The following is a 25,128-nucleotide window of genomic DNA, read 5'->3' on the forward strand; positions in this document are numbered from 1 at the left end:
CATTTTACTTTTCCCCATTTGACTCTGATAACCTTAATCACTCAATATCCAGAAATATTGTTAAGCAAAGGAGGTAAAAAGCAGCATTTAGCGTATTAATTGTTGAATTTGACCTTTTAATATCAATGCTGCTCACAAAGACAAACAGCAGAAGATAACATCCACGTCTTACACAAACCAAAGTCTGTCTTAAGTAATAACTGCCACTTCCAGTTGAGGTAAATTTGCCAATATGTCTGTTGAGCAGTTGACTGGTCTTCCCACCTATATATGTTTGAACACTCCTTCCAATGAGCATTTTCTTGGTGCGCAGCTGCTGCCTTCAACCAGCCATGATACTCCAGACTGCTGGTCTCAGTGTGTTCCTCTGCTCTGTCTACAGCTTCACTATACAGGTAAGAATTTATAAATGTGTCCATGTGAATATGGACAGATCAAGAGTTTATCTTTTCATCAGAATTCAATTTAAAGTGTGCACTCCTTGTAATATCTTGCCCAATTTAGGTTTTGTTAAAAGGTTCAGTGTGTACAATTTTGTCAATCTAGTGTTGAAGTTGCATGTTGCAGCTGAAAACCCTCACCTCACATTCTCCTTCCAAACATGTGAGATGTGTCTTCAATCATTAAAACCACAAAGGTGTTTAGTTTGTCCAGTCTGGACTACTTTAAAAACATGGCAGCTTCCGTAGAAAAGAGTATTTAAATATGAAGGGCCCATTCTAGGATAAAGAAAACAATAATTTATATATTTTACATGATTACACACTAGCTAAAGCATCACTAGGATTATTTTATATAAAATTTCTGCCAGTAGATCCCTTTCATCTAAATCATACATACTTGACCTAAATATATATATACACTACATATATGTATGTAGTATGTATATACCTCAAAGAATAAGCTGACTTATCTCTTAGCTGTAAGGAAATTGAATTGGAAAAAATTAATTACATTATATTTGATACCTATTTCCAGAGTTCATTACAATCTATTTTGATGCCAGAGTGTAAACAATAGAAAGGAGAAAAACATTCACACCATGCCCTGTGTCCCTTTACATTATGTATACAGGACCTTCTCTTCCCATGAAATTAAATTTCTGTGGAAACTTAACTGTCTCTCTGAACCTATTTCTGATAATATCACCTTGGTTCCTCCTTCACTAATCCAAATCTAACAAATGTTTACACTGCCTTATTATAGGCTTCACTGGAAAAGACAGATGAATACTCTGGTAAGACTTAGCTACTTTTCATAACTAAGGTATTAGTTTTGTCTAATGCAACTGATACACAAACACATTTTTTTCCACAGGCAACACCATTGCAGATGATGAATTCAGCATTTCAACACTGTTAGAGAAGGCCAACTCTAATATTGGTAGGTTCATGTCTACTGCATGTCAACCGGCATACTGTATGTACTGTATGTATATTGAGAACCTGACAAAAACAATCAAACCATTATAAATAGTACTAGATATTCATTAAGATGTAGCATAATGCTGGTATTACTAACTTTGAAGTATACAGTAAAGATACTTTCAAATAGAACCCTCTGTGTGGAGCTTGTTTCAGACCCAGATATGATCTGCCCTTAATACATCACAGCTGTCAAGACAATGAAATATAGAACACAAAAAAAGATCATCCTTTTGGGGTTTTGTAGGAAAGAACTTGGATGAACCTCTGGTGATGTTTGGAGACATAGCAGTGCCGACAGGTCTACAAAATGCTGATCCCTGCACAGCACGCGGCTGCCTGTGGCCTAAATCCTCTGATGGCAATGTGTATGTACCGTACCGCATCTCAGGACAATACTGTAAGTTTACGTAAAACATGAAGGACTTTTCTTTTGTTTCTGTAGCAGTGAATATAACTGACTAAGATTCACATAATAATAGCAGTACTATTAAGGTTGTGGTAGCAGTAAATATCTGGCTAGTAGCAGTCACTGTAGCAGCTATATTGTAAAATAATTAGTTGTAATGCTAGTGATGGCAGTACTTACTTAATATAATTAATGGTAGTAATAGTTGTAGTAGGCTGGTATAAGTTGCAATAAAATTGTTAAGAGCAATAGAAATAGTGACTACATTAGAAGTTGTAGCAATAGTGCTGTTGCAAGGCAGCAGTAGCAGCAGTAGAAATAGTAGTAATGGTAGCAGTGGTATAGTGGTTATAATGCAATAATAGCAGTTAGTATTAGTACTATCTAGAAGTGATGGTATTTTACTGCTAAACACATTATATTTAGTGTGATGATAGAATGAATGCAAGTCACAACATTTTTTTTGTCTCTTTAGCCCGAAGAGAGAGAGATACCATTATTGATGGTCTGAGGTCATTTGCTCAGTCTACCTGCATCCGATTCACTCCCCTGCAGAGGCAGAGGGACTTTGTGGACATCAAGTCTCTGTCAGGGTATTGACCACACAGTGCATTTACCACATATGCATACATGACTACACTTATAGACCCTATTAACACCTAAGGATGACAGGTGTTTCAGGTCAAAGGACACAGTGTGGGATGTTCTCAAAAGATCCTTTTTTTATTTACTGTTCACACTCAGGTGTTACTCATATGTTGGGCGTCGTGGTAATGCCCAGACAGTGTCTTTGAGTCGCCGGGGGTGTGTCTTCCGTTCAGTTATCCAACATGAGCTGCTCCATGCCATGGGCTTCAACCATGAGCAGACCCGTTCTGACAGGGATGACCATGTTCGCATCCAGTTGCAGAACGTAATTCGGGGTTGGTAATGTTCATCAACTATTTGAAATTGTTTTTCATAATGCAGAGTACAACGCATACAATATATAAATTCAACTATCATACTTCATACTTATTTCGGCAGGTAAATGTATATGTGAAATATCTGTAGAATTGGCAATCATCTACAGAAATTATGACATACCTAATTCCCTGCAGATTTAAGTCACAGGTCTGACAAACTGTAATGAAAACAGAGATGTATTATGATTGTCCTTCGGATCCCCTGCAGGAATGGAGCATAATTTCAGGAAGATCCAAACAAGGAACCTTGGTACTCCCTATGACTACAACTCTATCATGCACTATACAAGGTAACATGTTAGTTCTCCCTCTGAACCTACTAATAATATACATAGCACAATGCAATAATGAAATCATGTGATATATACAGTTTAGCACAACTTAACATTATAAAGTCTCATAAGATAGCACTAAAAGCACGTTTATAGTTCAATTTGGCCATTTATCCATTAGGACAAATTCATGCATTGCATCTATTTGCAGCACTTTCTCCGTCACAGATAGCTCATACACTGCTGGCACAACTGTCAGGGGCAATTGGGGTTTGCCTGAAGACTCTTTGGCATTTGGAATGGGGAAGATGGTGATCTAACTGTTCTGTTTAGTGGACAACACACTGACTGTGAGTGTAGCTGCTGCTGCTATTTTTTAAGCAGGAGTTGAGACAAAAACAGAGGTAAAAGGAGAGTGGCTGCTGATATTTTAATGATGAAGTGGACAAATGAGCAATTAGGATTTATGGTGAACTGTTGAAACCTCTCTTTGTGACTGCTGTTTTGTACCATAGGTATGCTTTCTCCAGGAACAGGGAGCCAACCATCGTTCCAATTCCTGACTCCAATGTAGCCATTGGCAGGGCCAGCCAGATGAGTCCCACTGACATCATTCGAGTGAACAGCCTTTATCAATGCAGTACGTAACATTTTTACGCATTTAACCGACTACCCCACTTTGTTATACTCTCTCCCTACTGTACTGACTAAATGAATAAAAGTATGAACACAGACCTATTTACAAAATGCACATGATAGCGGTGCCATAAAGAAACCAATCAGCTTTTACAGTTTTGCTGCCTTTTGGAATTCATTGCAGATTCAACTGTCTCCAGACCTGGTGTGCAACCTGTGCAGAGAGACCATTTGAAATTAAAGTAAGTGGATTCAGAAAAATATGTATATTAAGTTTTCAGATTGAAGTTTCCACCCCTTTAATCTGTACAGATACAGCTACAGACAGGACACACAGGAAAATAATGACGTCAATTTATTGATATGCAGCGAAGGGATAGTTCACTGAAAAAAGAAAATTCACTCATTATCTAATCACCACTATGCCGATGGAGGGCTGGGTGAAATGTTTGAATCCACAAAAAACTTCTGGAGTCTCAGGGGTAAACTTTGTTGTAGCCGAATCCAATACAATTGAAGTAGCTGGCGACATCTTCTTCAGATTTAATTTAACAACAGAAAAAACATGCCTCCATACTGCTAGTGTGTTTCTGTCTGTGTGTGTGTACATGTACCTAAGCATATTTATCAAAATCTCTTTTTTCCCACAGGAAATGAAGCAGAAAGGAAAACTGATGCAGCTTTTATCTACAAGCAAACAGTGACGTTTGTGCTTGATGAACATGCTTTGAGTCAGAATACGATCTAATCATAGCTTTTGTGCTGTTCCAATAAGAAATGAAGAGAGTAGCAGCTTTCCAGTGTTACCATTATATTAACCCTTAAATGAAAAACTGCTTACCAGCTTGATTGAATGCTAAAAATTATTAAAGAGGCATATTCACATATCTTAATCATCTCAGCCTATTGCTGTGTGTCACTACATGTTAACCTGGAAAAATAAAGGGGATGTTCCAGTATTTGACTCCACAGAAAAGGATAAACATTTATCTTGAAGTTGGTTGAGTTATTTACATTTCCTGTTATTTTCACATTGTTGCCCTTCATGAACCGGGCAAAGCGTAGCTGTTTGGTACACAAACACAGGTGATTAAACATGGAACGTTTACTGATAAGTCTTTTTTTGGCCTTGCTGGATGCCAGATTCAGCAAACAGAGTTTGTCCCCATAAACAAATACACCTGTTAGAACAAGTCACTTTTTAATTCTTTTTTGTCTGCTTTAATGAACATTTTTTTTTTCAAAATCTTCTATTCATTCATAACACCACGGGATTTTCTAGCATGATTTCACATTTAATATTGACACTTTAACACTGCACAAAGTTGAGCCAAACTTTGTATATTGGTGACCTTGATACTTAATAATAATGATAACTTGTCAGGACTTTACAGGCACAAAACGTACGACATTTTAAAGGAAATGGGGATATAAGTCACATTGTCATTATTAATATCGTTTGTCATGTATTTTCATCCCAGAATGACATAAGACACAAGGGTTAGGGTCTGAGAAAAAAATTTGAGGGATTACATAAGACACAGTGTGGTTAAATTTTTTACAGAATTCAATAGAGAAAACATGGAGGATACACTGGAAACATACTTCTGTTGATGGTGGCAAATAGATAATCTTTACCATAAAGACATTTTGAATATCCACATCAGTGATTCAAAAGGCAGTATTTAAGTCATAAAGTCATCAGATTTAAAATACAATTAAATTAAAAGAAACTTAAATTCAAGCATGATTGAAATTAATGAGTCAGCCGACTTAATTTCCTCTACCAGATTGTTAAAGAGCCCTGAAACCCTGATAGTAAACATTCCGTCCCCTATAGTTAATTTTTTTAGCTTAAGATTGGGACAGATAAAGTCTTCTGCTTGAGAATGTCAAGATATGAACTGGTGAGTAGGATACTAAAAGATGTATAAAATGGAGACAGGCATTGAAGAGCCTTACTGTCAAACAAGAAGCAAAGATTCCTTGGAGCTGCCTTTATGTGTTTTACTAGGGAACCATGTGGTATCATTTGTTTTGCCGTTTGCTGTAATACTATGTAGTTCTGTTTTGCCTGAGTTAAGCTGATATTTTTATCACAGCCGCGTCACCAGCTATCGAAAGGTCAATAGTAACCTTCAGCAGGGTAGTCTCATTGCTATGGTACTTCCAGAACCCAGATGGAATCTGAAAAAATAATGATAATTTTTTTTATACTAAACATACAGTTGTAATCAGAAATATTCAACCCCCTCACCTCAAAAGACAATATAGAGTTATGTGGATGAAAGATAATGACAATAAAATGACAAAAAAACAACAAAAGATAAATTATTGATATATATGTAACATTGAAGTTCAAATGAAAAATGTACCTCTTTTAACACATGTGCATGAGCAGTATTATTCAACCCCCAGCTTCAGTACTTTGTGCGCATCCTTTAGCTTTTATAACTTCTAACAAACGTTTTCGGTAAGTGCGGACAAGCTTCTCACACCTCTTGATCAGAATCTTTGCCCATTCTTCACGTGCAAAAGCCTCTAGCTCAGTGATGTTTGATTGCGTCTTTGCTGCAACTGCCTTTTTTAAATCCCAACAAAGGTTTTCACTCTGATTTGAATCTGGTGACTGTGAATGCCACTCCAGGACGTTCCGGGATCTTTTTCTCAACCAAGCTTTGGTTGACTTGGAGGTGGGCTTTGGATCATTGTCTTGCTAGAAAGTCTAATGATCACAAAGGATTAATCTATCAACAGAAGGCATCACATTCCTCATTAAAATAGCCTGGCATTTCTGAGAATCCATGATGCCAGGTACATGATCAAGATTGCCAGTCCCTGCAGCAGAAAAACAGCTCCACATCATCAATGACCAACCTCCATGCTGGACTGTGGGGATGGTATTCTTCTGGTCATAAGCCTGGCCTTTCGCACGCCAGACATACCGCTGGTCCATATGTCCAAACAGTTTCGAATTTAGTTTCATCAGTCCATAGAACTGTCACCCTAAACTCAGTCGTCTTATCCAAATTCCTCCTGGCATATTCTAGTCGACTTTTGATGTTCCTTCTGGTCAAGAGCTGAGTGAGTCTTGGAGTCCGGCCATCAAGTCCTTGTTTATTCAGTGCACGTCTTATAGTTGCCACTGAAGCACTTGTACCAGCCTTCATCAGGTCATCCTGTAGGTGTCTTGTAGTCACACAGGGGTTTCTCTGAGTTGTTCTGACTAAGTTGCTCAGGGCCCTTGATGAAATGTTGGGCTTTCTTCCACGGCCAGGCAGGTTTGCAGCTGCTCCATACGTTTTAAAATTCCTTATAATGCTCCCCATGGTGTCTCTTGGAATATTATATTTTTGGGAAATCTTCTTGTACCCAAGGCCCTTCAGCTGTGATGAAATAATCTCTTCTCTCAGCTTTTGTGGAAGCTCATTTGTCTTTCCCATGATGCAACTCACCTGGAATACATTCATGGGTGGGGTTTATTTGCATCACAGCTGAAGCAAATGAAGGATCATTATAGAGTTCCCAAAGGCTTAATAATGTTTCAACTCCACTTTAGGCCATAAAAACTGTCAGACAGCTTTAAAAACAATGAATAATTGTATCTTAACAAAATATACTGTTAAACGCAAATACTATATCATGCATTTTTTGTGTTGATTTTATCTATTAATCAACTCATAGAGAAGTCATCTGAAGCAGAATCTTGCTCTTTGAAAAAACTTGAATTGATAAATCCTTAAAATCTTTTGGGGGTTGAATATTTCTGATTGCAACTGTATATTGGAGATAGGTGCATAGTTTTTGCTCCCTTCATCTCTGTCAGACCGTCTTTTGTATTGATACTTTGAACATTGATACATAGAAACTGAATGCTGCTTCTCCATGTCTAGTTTTGTCTGTGGGGACAGAAAGCAGACCTGTTCCAGACGACCTGAGGAGGATCCAGTGTTAAGATTCACCTTCTTTGTGTTAGTGAGGACTCGAGCAGCAGCATTTTTAATTAGCTGCAGCTTTTTGATCTAAACAAACCATTACAGTAGTCAAGTGACATGATGACATTCTCCAGTGCTAAAAAAGCTATACAACTGCATGCATTGTGTTAACACCAGAATGCATTACATTTAGTCTGCCCTGTGCACAACCACTTAAAGACAAATGTACTGCATCTTTTCTCATGAATGTTGTAAATATTGTTATTTTGTTGACATGGGCAGAGGATGTCACAATTGGTTAAGCCCTATGTGACAAATTGGATTGATTTATTGATTGATTGATTGATTGATTTAGAATGAGGGAGGGGTCTAGCCCTGTTTTTTAACAGTTGGTTCTATCAAGCAACCAATACATTTTTCTCTTAAACATTGTTCAGAATTTGGAGACACTTTGGCTTTTAAGGATCCAAGTGCACATTGAGAGAGAAGGAACAGTATTGAGAGATAGTGATTCACAGATAATAGCAATCATTTCTGATACAGGCATGTTCAGTAAATCCACAGTGGATATTTTTACAAGGTACAAGGTCCGATGTATGTCCACAGTAATGTGATGATCTACACACATTCTGCTTAAAAGATGTAGTAATCTATAAGTAGTGTGCAGGATAGATATTTTGATTAATAACTGAGAAAAATCCTGTCATGATTTGAAATAAGAAAATATAAAAATCCATGGACTTGTAATTACGAGGTGCCGGAAGGTTTTTGAGTGTGATAAGTGACAGCAAATACGGTTGGATGGAGACTGCCACATTTTCGAGGGATAACTTCAAAGGATAAAAATTGGTCTCAAGGTGATTGGGTCTCATTCGCCAACTGTTCTTAAGATGGAATATCTTCTTAAAACCCACTTATGGAACAAGTGAATTATGCCACCCACTCTTTGAAAAAGGCTTGGGAGGAGGAACTGGGTCTCCAGATTGATGACATTGTTTGGCAGGAGGGTCTCAGCAGAATCCAATACTGTCAAGCTATCTAGTGTTTGTGCAGCTTCCCTGCTTGAAAGGGATTGGTACAGACCGTAGGAGGTTTAACTGGGTTCCACTCATGCAATGTCCACACCGTTTTCCTTCTTTAACTCCTCTTTACTTTTCTTTTTGTATTTTCACAGGTACAGGTAAGTTGTAGCAGGTAGGTATTGTGGGTACAGTTGTAAGTGGGTTGCAAGTGGTAAACTGCTAGGTATACTGCAAGGTAAAAAACCTTTAAAGAAACCAAAAATAACTACAGTAAATGCAGTGCAGAATGAAATAGTAAATACAAACATGTTTTTCATATATGCATTTAAATACTTATAAATATAAATATATAAATATATAAATATAAATATTATTAATAGTTTTCAATGTCTGAGCATATTTTCATGAATTCTGTTTTAAATATATGAAACCATTTTCAACTGCTTTAAATATCAATTCATTTTTAAATGCACAAATTCATCTTAACTGGGTTTTTTTTATATATATATAATCACTCATTTGAAATGTAAATATAAATAGATCAATAAAGTCAAATAGAAATAACTTTAGCAGTATTCAGATAATTTCTATCAATCTACAGATCAAAATATAAACCCCATTTGTTTTCAAACAATTTGCAGTCAAACAATCATGTGGCATCAAACACCAAACAATTGTCCACGCTTAAACGCACGTTTTAACGTGTGCTACAAGCGATTGCGCAACTTTACAATCCTTACGCTAACAAAATCTTTCTCTTACCGGCCGTTTCTCCAGACTTTTTATGGCTGTACCAGCGCTGCTTTTTCCACGTTTTCTAGCGCAGCTTTGCTGCTGCTGGACAGAACGCTGTCTGATTTGTTTGCCACTGGCGTTTCCTGAAAGAGTCTCTCTTCCCCTTTCTGTCCTTTCCGGTCAGGTGACGCAATGACGCGGATTTCCCAGGTAACGCTCTGAGGAGGGATTCCCCCAGCTGTCAGTCGGCGCTGCATATTAACCCCTTCATATCCAGCGGGGATTTTCCAAGTTGACTTCACACCTCCCACTCGACCTTCCAGTGGAGACACCTGGGAGGTCGCATGTTACAGGTGCAACTTGGGTCAGATGTTTAGTTCTGTTCTTCGGTGGGAAGCAAGACCACTAGTCGCCTTACGTCTCTGTGAAGAACTGCTGCTGGGATCTTTTCTTTGAATTTCTTAGATGTTCGGTGATTTACTTTTGCTCCGGTAGGCCTTGTGACAGGAACGGGGTAGCTTGGGAAGGTTCTGACATTGACGTCCCTCACAACTCCTTTGCTGTCCGAGTTGACGCTAACCACTCTTGCAATCCTGAACTGACCCCTAAGGGTTTTGGTCCGCCATCCAGACGATGTCCCCGACTGCGACATTTCTCTTGGCGGTATGCCATTTGTTCCTTACGAATAAGTTAGGACCAGCAAGTTGACTCCAGTTCCTCCAGAACTTGTTAACTTGCGCTTGCATTTCTTTAAGCCTTTTGTAGGGATAGTCACTGAAGTCGAATGTTCTGACATCTCCACCCTGTGATGCTCGTCCGAGCAGGAGACAGTTAGGAGTGATGAACTGGACGCTGTCTTCTCGGCTCTGTGTCCTGGCGTCAATTGGTCTTTCATTTGCAAGATTGGCAGCCATGTAGAGAGTTGTTTGGAATTCACTCCAACTTAGGCCGGACTCTCCTCCAAGACTCTGCAGTGCTCTCTTGACAATGCGCACAGCAGCTTCTGCGGCACCATTCCGGTGTGGAGAATCGGCTGGATGAATCTTCCACGACCATTCTGTGCCATCCTTGGCAGCTCTCTCCTCCAGGGTAGCTTTGTCAAGATTGGCAAGGAATCGGTACTGTTCTTCTAGGACTGGCTTAGCCCCAATGAAGTTGGTCCCAGGATCTGACCAGATTTTCTTTGGATAACCTCTTAGTGCTGTGAACCTCTGGTAGGCAAACAGAAAACTCTCTGTGGACTGAGAGTTCACCAGCTCGGTGTGAATAGCTCTGGAGGCCATGCAACAAAACACAATTCCCCAAACCTTCAGTGACACTCTTTTCTTTACATCATCCCTGACTTGGTAGGGTCCGAAGAGGTCGACTGTTGTGTAGTGGAATGGGGCAGCTGGTTCTGTCCTCTCTGGAGGTAGATCACCCATTATTTGCTGGCATCTTTTTGCTTTAGTTTTCCTGCAGAACATGCAGTTTTCGACCGCTTTTTGAGCAATTCTCCGACCTTTCACGACCCATGCTCTTCTTCTCATCTTGAGCAAGGTCCCGGCCACTCCATCGTGGTTCTCCTCGTGGGCTTCTCGTGCTAACAGTGTCGACACCCAGGCTTCGTAAGGCAAGATGGGGACAGCAACTTTATCTTCATTGAAGATCTGCACACGACCCCCACAGACCAACAATCCAGTCTTTTAGGGCGTCTTCCCTCTCTATCACTGAGATGACTTTTGAAAACGACACTGCCTCCCACTTTGGATTGTTTGCAGTTCGCTTGTTCCCTTTCATGAACATCCTTGCTGCTCTCCGGATCCAGGCGACTGTTTTGACAAGTCAGCTTAGGTTACTGAACCGCTTGACATCCACCAGTTCTTGGACAGTTGATCCTGCTGGTGGCCTCTTTGGTTGTGTTTGGGTCTGAGTTGGTTCCTGGTCTTGCTTTAGTTCAGAAGGCTTCTGCGTGTCAGTATCCTTTGGATCCGGCAGCAGTTGTGCCTTGGCTTATGCTCGGGTCAGTGCAGCAACAAACGCTTTCTTCTGTAATCTGTTGACACCGTCTCTGGCAGCCATCACCAACTCTTTGGCAGATTTAACTGGCCACTCATCCACTGGTAGCTTCAAGAATGTTGGTCCGTTCTGCCATTCTGAACTTTCATCCAGGTCTTGAGGACTGGCCCCTCTGGTTATGATATCAGCAATATTGAGAGGAACAGGAATCCACCACCAATCTTGGGTTGCTGTTGTGTTCTGGATCTCGCCGATCCTGTTTGCAAAGAAGGTTTGATAACCATAGCTCTCTCTTTGGATTGCACCGAGAACTGTTTGGCTGTCAATGATATGGAACCACTTGTCAACTCGGCTCTTGCTGTGCTGTTCGAAGTACTTTTTGAGCCGTGAGGCAAACACTGCTCCGCACATCTCTGCTTTGACAGCATCACCTTTGTGGTCTAAAGGAGTTAGCTTTGCCTTGGACTCCACTAGAGTGACGACTGGGCCCTGCTCAGTGTTCCACCGGATGTACATCACTGCGCCGTAGGCCTGCTCGCTTCCATCTGAGAATGTTATTGCCCAAGGTTCTCCACTGAAGCTTGGAAGCATTATGGCCCTGGTGAATGTAATCCACCCGAGTGGCACATACTCTTCGAAGAGCCGGACTGCATCTTCTCTGAGGCTGTCTGACAATGCTGTGTCCCAGGTGTCTTTGACAGGGCAGTTGACACTCTTTGCCTCCTGGAATGCTCTCCGCACAAGGATGGCACCCTTTTGCTTGGCAGGAGTCACCAGGCCAACTGGATCATATAACCCTGAGACTTGACTCAGGAGGTCCCTTCTTGTCAAAGGGTTGGGGGTCTGCGCTCTTACTTGGTCTAGTCGAAGGTCTTGGCCAAGTCGCATCTTCTGCTTTCTCTTTGAGAAGTTTATGGATGACATGACATGGAGCTTATCCTCTTCCACGAGGTAACCTAGACCAAGTGCTTTGTTCTCGTCATCCCTCATTTGATTCGGGAGAACCATGTTGTTACCTTTGGTCTTGCTCGCATCGTCTTTCACCTTCCTCCCACTTTGGCCTGAGAAGACCCAAGGCTTCAACAGGAAACCTCCAGCTTTCAGGATTAGCTCCACATTCGCTGTGATGGTTTTCAGTTTCTCAAGGTCATTGTGAGATGTTAGGATGTCGTCGACATAGCTGTCATTCTGATGTACTCCTCGCTCCTCTTCGAGGTGGGCAAAGGAAGGTAGGTTGGCTGTTTCTCGCATGGCGAGCTGTGCAATGCAGCCTGCCGGTTTATCACCAATGTTGACTCTGGTGATAGCGTACTCCTCCATCTCCTCCTCTTCTGAGTCTCGCCAGAGGAACCTGTGGAGGTGCATCTCACGGTCTTCCAACCATACTGAGTTGTACATTTTTGTGATGTCCCCTAAGGCAGCGTTGGTTCCCCCTCTGAACCTCAGGAGGACAGCACGTATCTGGTTGAGGACGTCTGGCCCCTTCATCAGTAGGTCGTTCATGCTGGATCCTTTGAACTTTTGACTGCTATTCCAGACGAGTCTTACCGGGGTTGTTACAGAGTGTGGGTTTGGTGCTATAAGGTGACTTACAAACCATACTGGTCCCTTCCAGTTAATGATCTGTTCTTCAGTCAACTTGACTGCAGCTCCTCTTTCCACCATGTCATGCACCTGAGCTTTGTAAGCAGACTTCCACTCTGGTGCTTTGGCTAGCTGCTTCTCTGTCCTCAGGAATGTTGCTTCCACTGCTCCTCTGTTGTTCGGCAGTGAGGCTGGATCCTCTAGCCAGGGATACTTTGCGTGCCAATGTGGTTGTCTGCTGTGATCATCGCTCATGACATACGTGAGTCCTTCTTTTACCACCTCAAGCTCCCTTTCTTCTGCAAGGGTCATTTCTTTGCCACCGGGCTGGCAATTTCCGCAACGGCAGCCGCCGCATCTGGGCTCGCATGCGGCGCCAATGCTATCCCAGTGCCACCACTCCAGGAAGCTTTGTTTGCTGGTTGAAGCGGTTGATCCTTGTGTTTCGAATACTTCTTTGTTTGAGATGTTCTGTTCTGGACTGTAAGTGAGCTCTTCATATTTCACAGCTGCCGCTCTCATTGATCTTGCAAAATGCGTCTTTGACATGTGGGCTGACACTTCAACCTCCTCGCACAGTTTGGGGTGGGTTCCTCCAACCGTTTTCCCGAGGGGTCCATCCCACAGTACAAGGTCCCCCACAACTTTGACTCTCTGTGGAGCTAGCCGGCCTTCTCTGTGGCTAATGAGAAGCTCCACCTCTTTGGGCCTCACAAGCTCATCAAGAGGTACATCTGGGAAGAATGGCTGCAGTTGTCCAGGTGTTACACTTTTGTGGACATCTGCGATGTTCTCAAGCCCATAGCAAACCAATTGATGTGCTCTCAGTGTGTCCTTGGAAGTGGATACACGGATTTTGAGGAGATAGCGCTTTGTCTTTACTTGGACCTTCATTCCGGCTACTCCATGGACAATGAGTATGATGTCTTCACTCTTCAGATTCAGACGGCTTGCTGCTCTGTGAGTGATGTAATTGGTGTCAGATGCTAAGTCGATGAGTGTTCCGACTTTCTCTCCGGCGTTAGCTGTGACGACGAGTAGCATCATGATCACTGGAAGCTCCTGCATCCCGTTTTTTTCAAGTAGACCTTGCTGGTCATTTGAAGTTGTGAAGACTCTGGAGGCAACGTTTGAGAAGACCTCCCTGAACTGCTTTGCTAGGTCGGGTGGGAGATTTTTGATGAAATCCTCTTGACCCTCTGTGTACTTCCTTCTGCCTTTATCCTTTTCCGACTTGTCAGACTTCTTTGACATAGATTTAGGACAGAGGTAGAAGTGATGCTCAGCCTGTTCTTCTCTGCAGTCTTGATTTTTGCATAGAAAGCCAGGTTTGCAGGATGACCGGTCATCGTGAACCTCAAGGCATCTTGTACACGCTCCCAACTTCTTTACTGAAGACTTCCTTTCGGCTGCAGTCAGAGCCTTGAATTGCTTGCAGAAGTAGAGTTTTCTCTTGTGTTTGGCATCACCACAGACTACACAGCCTTGGTCATCAGCTGACTTTGTAGACTTGGTTCTTGCACTTTTCTGCTCAATCCTGTTGTCTCTCCAACTTGGCTTACTTGGCTCCTCATCTCGTAGCTGCTCAAGCTCCTCATAGATAGCTTCTTGCTTCTGGAGGAATGCCAAGAGATGATCAAACCGTTTGTCTGGCGTTACTCCATTATTTGGATCGGCTACATAGACAAGCCACTCTTTTTTGAGGGAATCAGGGAGTTTACTCTCGATTGCTTTTGTTACAAGGGGATTCTTTATGGCGCCTGTGTCTCCGAGGTCACTCAGGTCCCCGAGTGCTTTCTCCACGGCTTGAATCAACTCCACAATTTTCCTTGGTTGACTACTTTTGACAGATGGCATCTTCTGTAGATCTTCCACTATTTCAATGGTGATAGCCGTTCGATTTCCATAGCGGTTCACCAAGACGCGGAGAATGTCATCTGCAGTGTTATAGGTGGTCAGGCGAAAGTCTTTTTTGAACTTGTCATCGAGACTGTCGAGTAACTGTATCTTTTTTACTTCTTTGGCGCCGGTTACTTCTCCCTGTTTTTGGAGCGACTCCCAGTCCCTTCTCCACCTGTGAAAATCACGCTTGTAGCCAGAGAATCTCGGGAGAGCTGTGGGTTTCAGCCTAATGGTTGGAGTAAAGTTGTGATTGCTGGCAGTGTCAGTTGTGTTTTCCGGTAGTCTTGCCGTTATGAAGTCAGCCTTTCTAGAGACCAGCCTGGTTGACTGGTGTTCCAGCTCTTTCAGCCGACCACGGAACTCTCGTTGGTCTTCCACCGGAACCCACTGCTGCCATTTGCAGTGCGCTTTCTTTGCGGAAACCACAAGTGTTTTCAGGTGAGTGAGCCTAAATTCATAGGCGTCAAGGTTGCTGTCGGTATGTACTCTTCCAACACGCTCAGCTTCAGCTTCTGCTAGTTCTACAGCTGTGCGCAGTTCATCTCCAAACTTTGTCCAGAGTGCTTTTCCAAGTAGCTCTTCAACTTCCTTCAGCTTCTGATTACATTCACTGATGGTCTTAGCTATGTCAGCGCTTTGCTGTTCGGTCAGCTTAACTGATCCTCCTTCATCCAGCTTTACCTCCTCTTCTTCAATGACACCTGCCATGACTTCGTCATTGGTTTCCATGACTTTCTCGGCTGCAATGGTGATTTTACTGAAGCTATCTCGGAGCTGGTCTTCTGACATGCTGTCGTGAGTTCTGATGATATTGTTCCTTAGTCGTGTGAAGGATCGTTTGGCTACTGTCCGCTCACTTTTGAGCTGCTCAATGGTTTCAGCCATGTTGGATGTTTTTGGGTCCACCTGCTGTTTGCAGGGTGCTTTTATTTTTTCCAGGTCACTGTTTTCACTGTTCCAGCTTACAGTCCCGTTTTTTTTTTTTTCACTGTCTTGCTGTTCCAGCTTACAGCGGTTTTTTACTGTCAAGCTATCTAGTGTTTGTGCAGCTTCCCTGCTTGAAAGGGATTGGTACAGACCGTAGGAGGTTTAACTGGGTTCCACTCATGCAATGACCACACCGTTTTCCTTCTTTAACTCCTCTTTACTTTTCTTTTTGTATTTTCACAGGTACAGGTAAGTTGTAGCAGGTAGGTATTGTGGGTACAGTTGTAAGTGGGTTGCAAGTGGTAAACTGCTAGGTATACTGCAAGGTAAAAAACCTTTAAAGAAACCAAAAATAACTACAGTAAATGCAGTGCAGAATGAAATAGTAAATACAAACATGTTTTTCATATATGCATTTAAATACTTATAAATATAAATATATAAATATAAATATTATTAATAGTTTTCAATGTCTGAGCATATTTTCATGAATTCTATTTTAAATATATGAAACCATTTTCAACTGCTTTAAATATCAATTCATTTTTAAATGCACAAATTCATCTTAACTGGGTTTTTTATATATATATATAATCACTCATTTGAAATGTAAATATAAATAAATCAATAAAGTCAAATAGAAATAACTTTAGCAGTATTCAGATCATTTCTATCAATCTACAGATCAAAATATAAACCCCATTTGTTTTCAAACAATTTGCAGTCAAACAATCATGTGGCATCAAACACCAAACAATTGTCCACGCTTAAACGCACGTTTTAACGTGCGCTACAAGCGATTGCGCAACTTTACAATCCTTACGCTAACAAAATCTTTCTCTTACCGGCCGTTTCTCCAGACTTTTTATGGCTGTACCAGCGTTGCTTTTTCCACGTTTTCTAGCGCAGCTTTGCTGCTGCTGGACAGAACGCTGTCTGATTTGTTTGCCACTGGCGTTTCCTGAAAGAGTCTCTCTTCCCCTTTCTGTCCTTTCCGGTCAGGTGACGCAATGACGCGGATTTCCCAGGTAACGCTCTGAGGAAGGATTCCCCCAGCTGTCAGTCGGCGCTGCATATTAACCCCTTCATATCCAGCGGGGATTTTCCAAGTTGACTTTACAAATACTGTTCTATTAATACCAGACATCACTTAATCCAGTTTAAGGTTATGCATAGACTCCATTATTCGAAAACCAAACTACATAGAATATATCCTACTGTCTCTCCTTTGTGTGATCGATGTAAATCTGCTGACGGATCCTTAACCCACCTTTTCTGGACATGTTCAAAACTGTACGACTTCTGATGTGCAATATTTAAGTGGTTTTCTGAAATGTACAACTTTGTGTTCAAACCTGAGCCAGAGGTGGCACTGTTTGGCTTCTCCCTGTCTCTTTTGCCTCGAAGTATTCCAGTACAGCACACCATCATGTATGGAATGTTAATTGCAAGGAGACTGATTCTAAGGCTCTGGAAGTCAGAAGCAGTGCCACTCTTCAAGACGTGGCTATCGGAACTTTTTTCTCTATTACATATGGAGAAGATCCGATATAGTTTGACAAACAATCTTAAACAATTCTACAAGATCTGGCAGCCATTCCTGGACCATCTTGCTCAATTTGATGGAGATCTAGGGCAGCTATGAGACTCACAATAGGCCATCACCTCTTTTGTTTTTTTTAATGTTTTTAGTGTACTAGTGATGCATCAATACATTTCATTGTCTTGAGTTGTACGCCCTGTTGGTTGGTTTTGTTTGTTTGTTAGTTCTGTTCTGTTTTTATGCCTTTATTTTATTTTATTTGAATTCACTTTTTTTTTCTTTCTTTCTCTGTTCCTTTCATTTTGGCATAATTTATTACTTATTCCTAGTATTTGTATGTTTGTACTTCACTACCTGAAAAAACCCTAATAAACATATTGAACAAAAAAAAAACCCCAAAAAAACAATTATGCAGTTATTACGAAGATTCTGACCTTCACCAATGTTTTCTTATCTATAATTGGTTCTTATGTAAGAACAGGACCTATCCACCCTGAAGAGTACTCTAATGCACACTTGACAACTGACATTTTTATGTACAAAACTCTGTTATTGTGTTATTTACTTTCCACAGTTGTATAGTAAGATTTAAATTAATACCATATTTTATCATTTTTATCTAAAAAAAAAGACATATGATGTTTTTTTTAAACGCCTGGAGATGTTGAGGAGAAAAACACACAGAATATTTGGTCTATACTGCAAAAGATAACACTTTTAAAATATTTTAAAAGATGTTCGGATGACATATTCAAGAGAAGAATATAAAAAAAATTTAATATTACAAAAATTGTCATCCATCTTTAGGTTTTACACCGTAGTGTTTACAAAAAAATGGTTTTGGTAAATGGTTTTGTATTTATATAGCGCTTTTCTAATCTTGATGACCACTCAAAGCTCTTTACAGTACAGTTTAACATTCACCCATTCACACACACACATTCATACAGTGCCTCTAATCGCAGCACTTTGCTATTCTATGGGGGGCCATTCAGGGTTCAGCATCTTGCCCAAGGACACTTCGGCATGCAGATGGGTCAGACTGGGGATCGAACCGCCGATCTTCAGGTTGGAGGACGACCACTCTACCCTCAGCCACAGCCGCCCCATGAAAAAAGTTTTTAGAAAATTTGTTATTTGCCAGAGCCATTAGCATTGTTCTTAATTGCAAACACTCATCTACCCCCACTGCCTTCTTATCCTTAGACGGGTTGATTTTTGTTATTCTCTCAGTGATTGCATTTCCTTAACCCATTCCTCTGAATTAAATTAGTTTACAGCTTACCGGTATTGTTGTGGGGCATTTCACATTAATCTGTAAAAAGAATCTGTCAGTCAGAACCTAGGATATATTCATTAAAATTAGCTGGTTTCCTTCTTGCTCTAGAATGATATCTTGTAGGCTCATGATTGGCCTCACTTTTCTGTGCTGGGCTGCTCACCTCAGGCATATGTGAGGGTTGACAGCTAGGAGTTAGAGCCCCACCCTGGTAGGTGGGATTGGAGAGCTCCCTGCCTTTATACAAGAGATGCAGGACATTACTGCCTCTCTACTGATGCCAGGAAGATGGTGACTGCTGTGTTTGTTCAGGTAAGGGAGACTGGGAGATATATGTTTTATTTACCCGCTTGAAATCTAATGAGGTGTCTTATATAAAAGCGCTATATAAATACAAAACCACATAAATACAAAAACATTTATATATTCAGTTGAATGGCTGTGTCTCGACCCAGATTTCTGTGGCCCCATGGTTGATTGAAGATTCAGGGTTCGCATCTCCCCTGTTTGAGCCACAGTACAGAGTCAGCCATCCATGGTCCCTGTAAAGTAGGGCCCCATATTAAGCAAGGTTATATTTAATAGCAACGTAAAGGGTGATCCCCTCTGATGTATTTGGTTGCAATTTGATGAATGAGAAGAAGTCTGGTTTTGATATGACAACCCATTTGTTTTTTATGGGAACATTTTTGAATATGTTCATCTGAATGTCATCTATCAACTTGAGATAAGATAATGTCAACATTTCATGTGAGATAATGCTAGAAATGCAACAAGTTGGTGTTATAAAAGAGTAGATGATGAATGAATGTGCCTCATTTAGTTGAAGCAAAATTAAATGGATGCTATGAAAGAATGAACGCAGTCTGCTGTGAATCAGTCTCAATACATTTATTAGGTGATGATTGAATGTTGTGCTGGTGTCAACAGGTCTATAGAACATCTGGGCGTGCTTCCTGTAAAACAAAAAAGCAAAGGCAGCAAGTGACATTTTATTTCCGCTGCATAGGTCACGTGATTATATTTAAAGCACTCCAACACCGTTGTTAGCTCTTATCACCACAAACTCTATTGACATCATATTGAATCCAGAGGGTGATTCCCTGCTGTGTTCTCACATCAATTTTTTCCTGGATTTCTATAGACTTTATACTCTGAGGTCAGGTGAAGAAAGTCCGTAGAAACATGTGGAGCATCTCATTCTGACATTTGCGTTCACACATGGACTTCCTCTGGAGAAAATACGGAGGATATGCAGAGTCTAGTGCATATCTGAGACTCACAGCCAGGACAGCAGTGTTAAAATGACTGGATTGATCTCGATTAATGATCCAGCACCATTGATTATTAAGTAAATAAATATGGTTTTCAGTTTATCAGTCTCCCCTTCATATCAACCAGTGTTCCAAGACTTAGACATATTTTCTTAATCAAAACACTGATTATTGTAAAAAGGTTTAAGTGATGAATGAAAATAAATAAATGGGATTCAGCAAATTTTGGCCTAATCTGTAGAATATGCCAAACTTTTCAATACCTCTAAAAAGAGGGTTAGACGTAAAACCCTTAAAAAATCATATCTTTCTGAGCCACTGGTGTGGATTCCAGAGTAAATCCATAGAATATACAATGAACACCAAATGGTTCTTGATAAATCCCCTGGGTGGATTCCAGATTAAACCTTCTGAATAAAAAGGGGTATCATAGAACCCCATATTTTAGTTCCACTTGAAATTCTTGATTTAAAAAGGATTCTCAAGCGAGGGTTCTTAGTGGAGCCATGAAGCCATAGAAATGTTATCTGTAAAACCTCACATAGGGTGAGTCTCTGGGTGGAACCTTTCACAGATGGTTCTAGGTATAACCTTTTATGATGGGTTTTTGGTAGAAACCTTGGAAAGGGTTCTAGGTTGCACCTTCTAAAAATATTCTACCAGGGGAAAAAATGGGTTCTCCTGTGGACAAGACAAATCACCATTTATGGTTCTACTTAGCACTTTTATAAGTAAGAGTGTGCAACATGTGGAAAAGTATTCAACACAAACTGGAGACTGGCACTATGCATTTGGACACTCACAGCACTTGTAGAGCGTGTTGAGCCTGGCAATGTCATTGCGGCTCATCTCCCTGGCGTTGCCAAAGGACACATTGGAGTTAGGGATTGGGACCATGGTGGGCTGGTTGTTCTTAGAGAAGGCAGTCCTACAACAAGACAGCAGCAGTTAGGTAGTTAAACAGCATCTGCTGCACACACACACACACACACACACACACACACACACACACACCAGACACACACACGTATAATAAAACATGACAGGGCTGATGTTCAACCAGTTGTTCTCACTTGTGGTACTGCATGACTGAATTGTAATCGTAGGGAGTGCCCTGATTGAGGGTGGCAATCTTCCTGAAGTTGTGCTCCATTCCTGAAAATGAAAAAGGTTGAAGATTATCTTTGTTAGAAACCTGAAGTTGAACAATGAGCATCAGTATCATGTATGATTAAGATTCTCTGATCTTTGATTTCAAACTGTTTATTTCTTTGACTGGATTATACAATACCAGTGTATACTTGGCAGCGTTGTCTATCATCAGTGTTGCTTACCAGTTATTTATTCATGAAGTGCACATTATATCTGAGTTTATTTGAACTTATCAGTTTGCAGTTTACTTAGTTCCCTCTCTATCTCACCATTGGGGAAAATGAATAACTCCATTACCAGACTGAACATTGTGCAGCAGGACTTTGATGTGGTTGTCCCTGTCAGAGCGGGTTTGTTCATGGTTGAATCCCAGAGCATGGAGCAGCTCATGCTGGACGGTTCCATGGTAAAGGCATCCGCTACGGGCCAGAGACACCACCTGCTTACCACCAGTACGTCCAACAAAGGAGTAGCAGCTGGACAGGATGAGACATAAGTTGAAGATCAGTGAAGTTTGACAACAGCTTTCAAGTCAAACTCTTCATTTATATCAATTTCTTACCCATTCTGGGACTCAATGCTCAGCCAGTCACGGTCGCTGCTTCTGCTGGGCCTGAAGTTGATGCAGGAGAAGGAGGAGAAGGACTCCAGTCCACGGGTGATGATGGCCTTCTCTCGGGAGGCTGGTAGTATGGTACCACAAAGCAAGTGCAAAAACTCTTAACAAATGATCATAACATAATCACATTCGAAATAAAACAACAATGTTTACTATTTCAGTATGTAGCTCAGGCACCACGTAGATGCAGGAACATTTGCTTTATGATTCGGTCCACCACCCAGTAGGTACTGGCTGTGTAGGAATTTCAAAACTCAACCCTCCTTATATGTTGAGAAAACTTTGTCTGGGTATCTCACTATCAGGATGCTCATATTTGGGCTAATAAGGTATATGTTTAAGGTATTGGGACACTGACCCGTGTTACAAGGATCTGCTCAAAATTATACTTAAGAAAGCTGTTTTGACAATTGCTTAACACTGTAATTGACAGTTTTTCATTATTCCTTATTATATTGTCTTTTATCTTGTGCTGCCTACTGTTTGTATTTTAAATCATAATTTTTTTTTAAATGTAATCATTCAAGTCATGACTCCAGAGGATGAGAGTGATGCAGGAGTTTACAGTTGATAATTGGCAGCAAACATGTTTGACGCTGGTAAATGAACTGTTTGATCTATGGTCAATCTAACTCAAACCTTTTGACACTGCAGTTCTACTTTTCATCTGATACTCACAGAAGTGATTAGTGATGTAATAAGGAATGTAGACCTTCCCGTCAGTCCACTTGCCCCACATGCAGCCTCGGCTGGTGCAGGGGTCAGCATTTTTCTCTGCCTCGCTGCCAATGGCAATGTCTCCTCCAATCAGGATGGGATCATTGTTGGAGCGGACTAAAACACATCATGTAACATGATACAATTTCTTAAAAACCTGTTAAAGTATCACTAATAAATAATGAGTTGAAGAAATTTAAGCATCAACAGTCTACATAAAAATCATCAGCTCAAACTCACTCAGATTACTGTTGGCTCTTTCTAGAAGTTCAGAGACAGAAAGCTCCCCTGAGTCCACCTCTGTAATCTCCTCTGCTCAGTGAAATCATCAACAGCAACACAATTTTATTTTGCAGAAAAATACAACAGTCCTAATACAGTGCATATCAATACAATAGGTCTGATTGTACATACCTGCCTGCAAATAGGAGAGAAGAAACAAACATGTTAAGTTATTAGAAAAACAACATGGAATTACAGTCAACAAACTAACTCAGTCAAATAACCCCAAAAATGTGTCTTAAAGATGTACATTCACGTCAAAAGTAATAAAGACAGGAGGTTAAGAGATGCCCACTTTGCATTATAGAATATAAAGTTATTGTACAGTTCAACAACAGTCTAGAGAACCAGCATTTAACGAGTAATAACATACAGTGCCTTGCATAAGTATTCACCCCCTTTGGACTTTTCTACATTTTGTCATGGTATAACCACAGATTAAAATTTATTTCATCGTGAGTTTATGTAATGGACCAACACAAAATAGTGCATCATTTGGAAGTGGGGGGAAATATTACATGGATTTCACAATTATTTACAAATAAAAATCTGAAAAGTGTTGAGTGCATATGTATTCACCCCCTTTACTGTGAAACCCCTAACAAAGATCTGGTGCGACCAATTGCATTCACAAGTCACATTTGCAAGTCACATAATTAGTAAATAGGGTCCACCTGTCTGCAATTTAATCTCAGTATAAATACACCTGTTCTGTGACGGACTCAGAGTTTGTTGGAGATCATTACTGAACAAACAGCATCATGAAGACCAAGGAGCTCACCAAACAGGTCAGGGATAAAGTTGTGGAGAAATATGAAGCAGGGTTAGGTTATAAAAAAATATCCAGAGCTTTGAACATCTCTCTGAGCACCATAAAATCCATCATAAGAAAATGGAAAGAATATGGCACAACCGCAAACCTACCAAGAGGAGGCCGTCCACCCAAACTGAAGAGTCGGACAAGGAGAAAATTAATCAGAGAAGCAACCAGGAGGCCCATGGTTACTCAGGAGGAGTTGCAGAGATCCACAGCTGAGGTGGGAGAATCTGTCCACAGGACAACTATTAGTCGTCTACTTCACAAATCTGGCCTTTATGGAAGAGTGGCAAGAAGAAAGCCATTGTTGAAAGGGATCCATAAAAAATCCCGTTTGGAGTTTGCCAGAAGCCATGTGGGAGACACAGCAAACATGTGGAAGAAGGTGCTCTGGTCAGATGAGACCAAAATTGAACTTTTTGGCCTCAATGCAAAACGCTATGTGTGGCGAAAACCCAACACTGCCCATCACCCTGAGCACACCATCCCAACAGTGAAACATGGTGGTGGTAGCATCATGCTGTGGGGATGCTTCTTTTCAGCAGGTACAGGGAAACTGGTCAGAATAGAGGGAAAGATGGATGGAGCCAAATACAGGGAAATCCTTGAAGAAAATCTGATGCAGTCTGCAAAAGACTTGAGACTGGGGCGGATGTTCATCTTCCAGCAGGACAATGAGCCTAAACATACAGCCAGAGCTACAAAGGAATGGTTTGGATTAAAGAATGTTAATGTCTTAAAATGGCCCAGTCAAAGCCCAGACCTCAATCCAATAGAGAATCTATGGCAAGACTTGAAGATTGCGGTTCACAGACGGTCTCCATCCAATCTGACTGAGCTTCATCTTTTTTGCCAAGAAGAATGGACAAACCTTTCCATCTCTAGATGTGCAAAGCTGGTAGAGACATACCCCAAAAGACTTGCAGCTGTAATTGCAGCGAAAGGGGGTTCTACCAAGTATTGACACAGGGGGGTGAATAATTATGTACCCAGCAGATGTCAACTTTTTTGTTCTCATTATTATTTGTGTCACAATAAAATTAATTTTGCACCTCCAAAGTACTATGCATGTTTTGTTGATCAAACGGGAAAAAGTTTATTTAAGTCTATTTGAATTCCAGTTAGTAACAGTACATAATGGGAAAAAGTCCAAGGGGGGTGAATACTTATGCAAGGCACTGTATATACTGCGATAAAATGGGCCTTTGGATGGGCTTACCTCATTGCTGGCCCAACAGCAGGCAGACAGAAACAGTAGAGTCAGAGCTGAGACCTTGACAACAGACATGTTAGACCTCCTAGCAGACCTAAAGGAAAAATAAAGCATTGAGTTTCTCTTGAGTGGAAAAACCGAATCAAAACCAAATAATCAAACTTTGATTCTGTTGTAGTCATTAGCAGCCTAGCTCACCTGTGATCCTCTATGTGGACTTGTGTATCTGTGGTTTGGCTCCAGGTTTTTATAGATATTCAGGTTTGTTGGTTGGACCAAATATGGATTGTCTGAGTACAGTCAAACCTGTAGAGTCAGCAGAACTGGCAGGCTTATCAGTCTCATTACAAATAGACAGATATAGAGACAGAAATACCCCAAAAGCGTAATCAGTGGGAAAAATAATGTTTGTTGCATTTGCCC

At 40.9% G+C, this 25,128-nt stretch overlaps 2 protein-coding genes across 5 annotated transcripts; one reads left to right on the plus strand and one right to left on the minus strand.

Annotated features, from left to right (window-relative positions):
* The first annotated feature begins 217 nt into the window (after window positions 1–217).
* On the plus strand, window positions 218–4,695 carry LOC128437457 (low choriolytic enzyme-like). Of its 4 annotated transcripts, XM_053419636.1 has the most exons (10): window positions 267–395; window positions 1,207–1,237; window positions 1,318–1,383; window positions 1,672–1,824; window positions 2,309–2,426; window positions 2,578–2,756; window positions 3,007–3,088; window positions 3,586–3,710; window positions 3,891–3,948; window positions 4,357–4,695. In XM_053419636.1, the coding sequence occupies exons 1-10, from the start codon at window positions 291–293 to the stop codon at window positions 4,361–4,363; spliced, it is 924 nt and encodes a 307-aa protein (XP_053275611.1). In that variant the 5' UTR covers window positions 267–290; the 3' UTR covers window positions 4,364–4,695. The 4 variants fall into 4 exon arrangements, with proteins under 4 accessions (XP_053275605.1, XP_053275620.1, XP_053275628.1 ...); XM_053419630.1 differs by lacking the exon at window positions 1,207–1,237 and having other exon boundaries at window positions 218–395; XM_053419645.1 differs by lacking the exons at window positions 1,207–1,237; window positions 3,586–3,710 and having other exon boundaries at window positions 218–395.
* A 14,812-nt stretch (window positions 4,696–19,507) lies between these two features.
* Window positions 19,508–24,795, minus strand: LOC128437484 (hatching enzyme 1.2). Its single transcript, XM_053419664.1, has 8 exons — window positions 24,711–24,795; window positions 22,634–22,708; window positions 22,355–22,510; window positions 21,620–21,740; window positions 21,355–21,533; window positions 20,979–21,060; window positions 20,709–20,833; window positions 19,508–19,587 (listed from the first exon to the last, which is right to left on the minus strand). Coding segments are annotated over exons 1-8 (810 nt in total). The 5' UTR covers window positions 24,781–24,795; the 3' UTR covers window positions 19,508–19,585.
* Between the last annotated feature and the right edge of the window lie 333 nt (window positions 24,796–25,128).

Source organism: Pleuronectes platessa, chromosome 1, assembly GCF_947347685.1.
Source record: "Pleuronectes platessa chromosome 1, fPlePla1.1, whole genome shotgun sequence".
In the NCBI taxonomy this organism is placed as follows: Eukaryota; Metazoa; Chordata; class Actinopteri; order Pleuronectiformes; family Pleuronectidae; genus Pleuronectes; species Pleuronectes platessa.

Bases quoted from the DNA above. Each gene is read 5' to 3' on its own strand.
- LOC128437457 (XM_053419630.1), top strand. From the start codon at position 233: ATGTCTGTTGAGCAGTTGACTGGTCTTCCCACCTATATATGTTTGAAC. The intron at 1,384-1,671 runs GTAGGTTCATGT...GGGGTTTTGTAG, and splicing joins GAAGGCCAACTCTAATATTG to GAAAGAACTTGGATGAACCT. The intron at 1,825-2,308 runs GTAAGTTTACGT...TTGTCTCTTTAG, and splicing joins CCGCATCTCAGGACAATACT to CCCGAAGAGAGAGAGATACC.
- LOC128437484 (XM_053419664.1), bottom strand. From the start codon at position 24,780: ATGTCTGTTGTCAAGGTCTCAGCTCTGACTCTACTGTTTCTGTCTGCC. The intron at 21,741-22,354 runs GTGAGTATCAGA...CCATACTACCAG, and splicing joins TTACATCACTAATCACTTCT to CCTCCCGAGAGAAGGCCATC. The intron at 21,061-21,354 runs GTAATGGAGTTA...TTTCATTTTCAG, and splicing joins GCTGCACAATGTTCAGTCTG to GAATGGAGCACAACTTCAGG.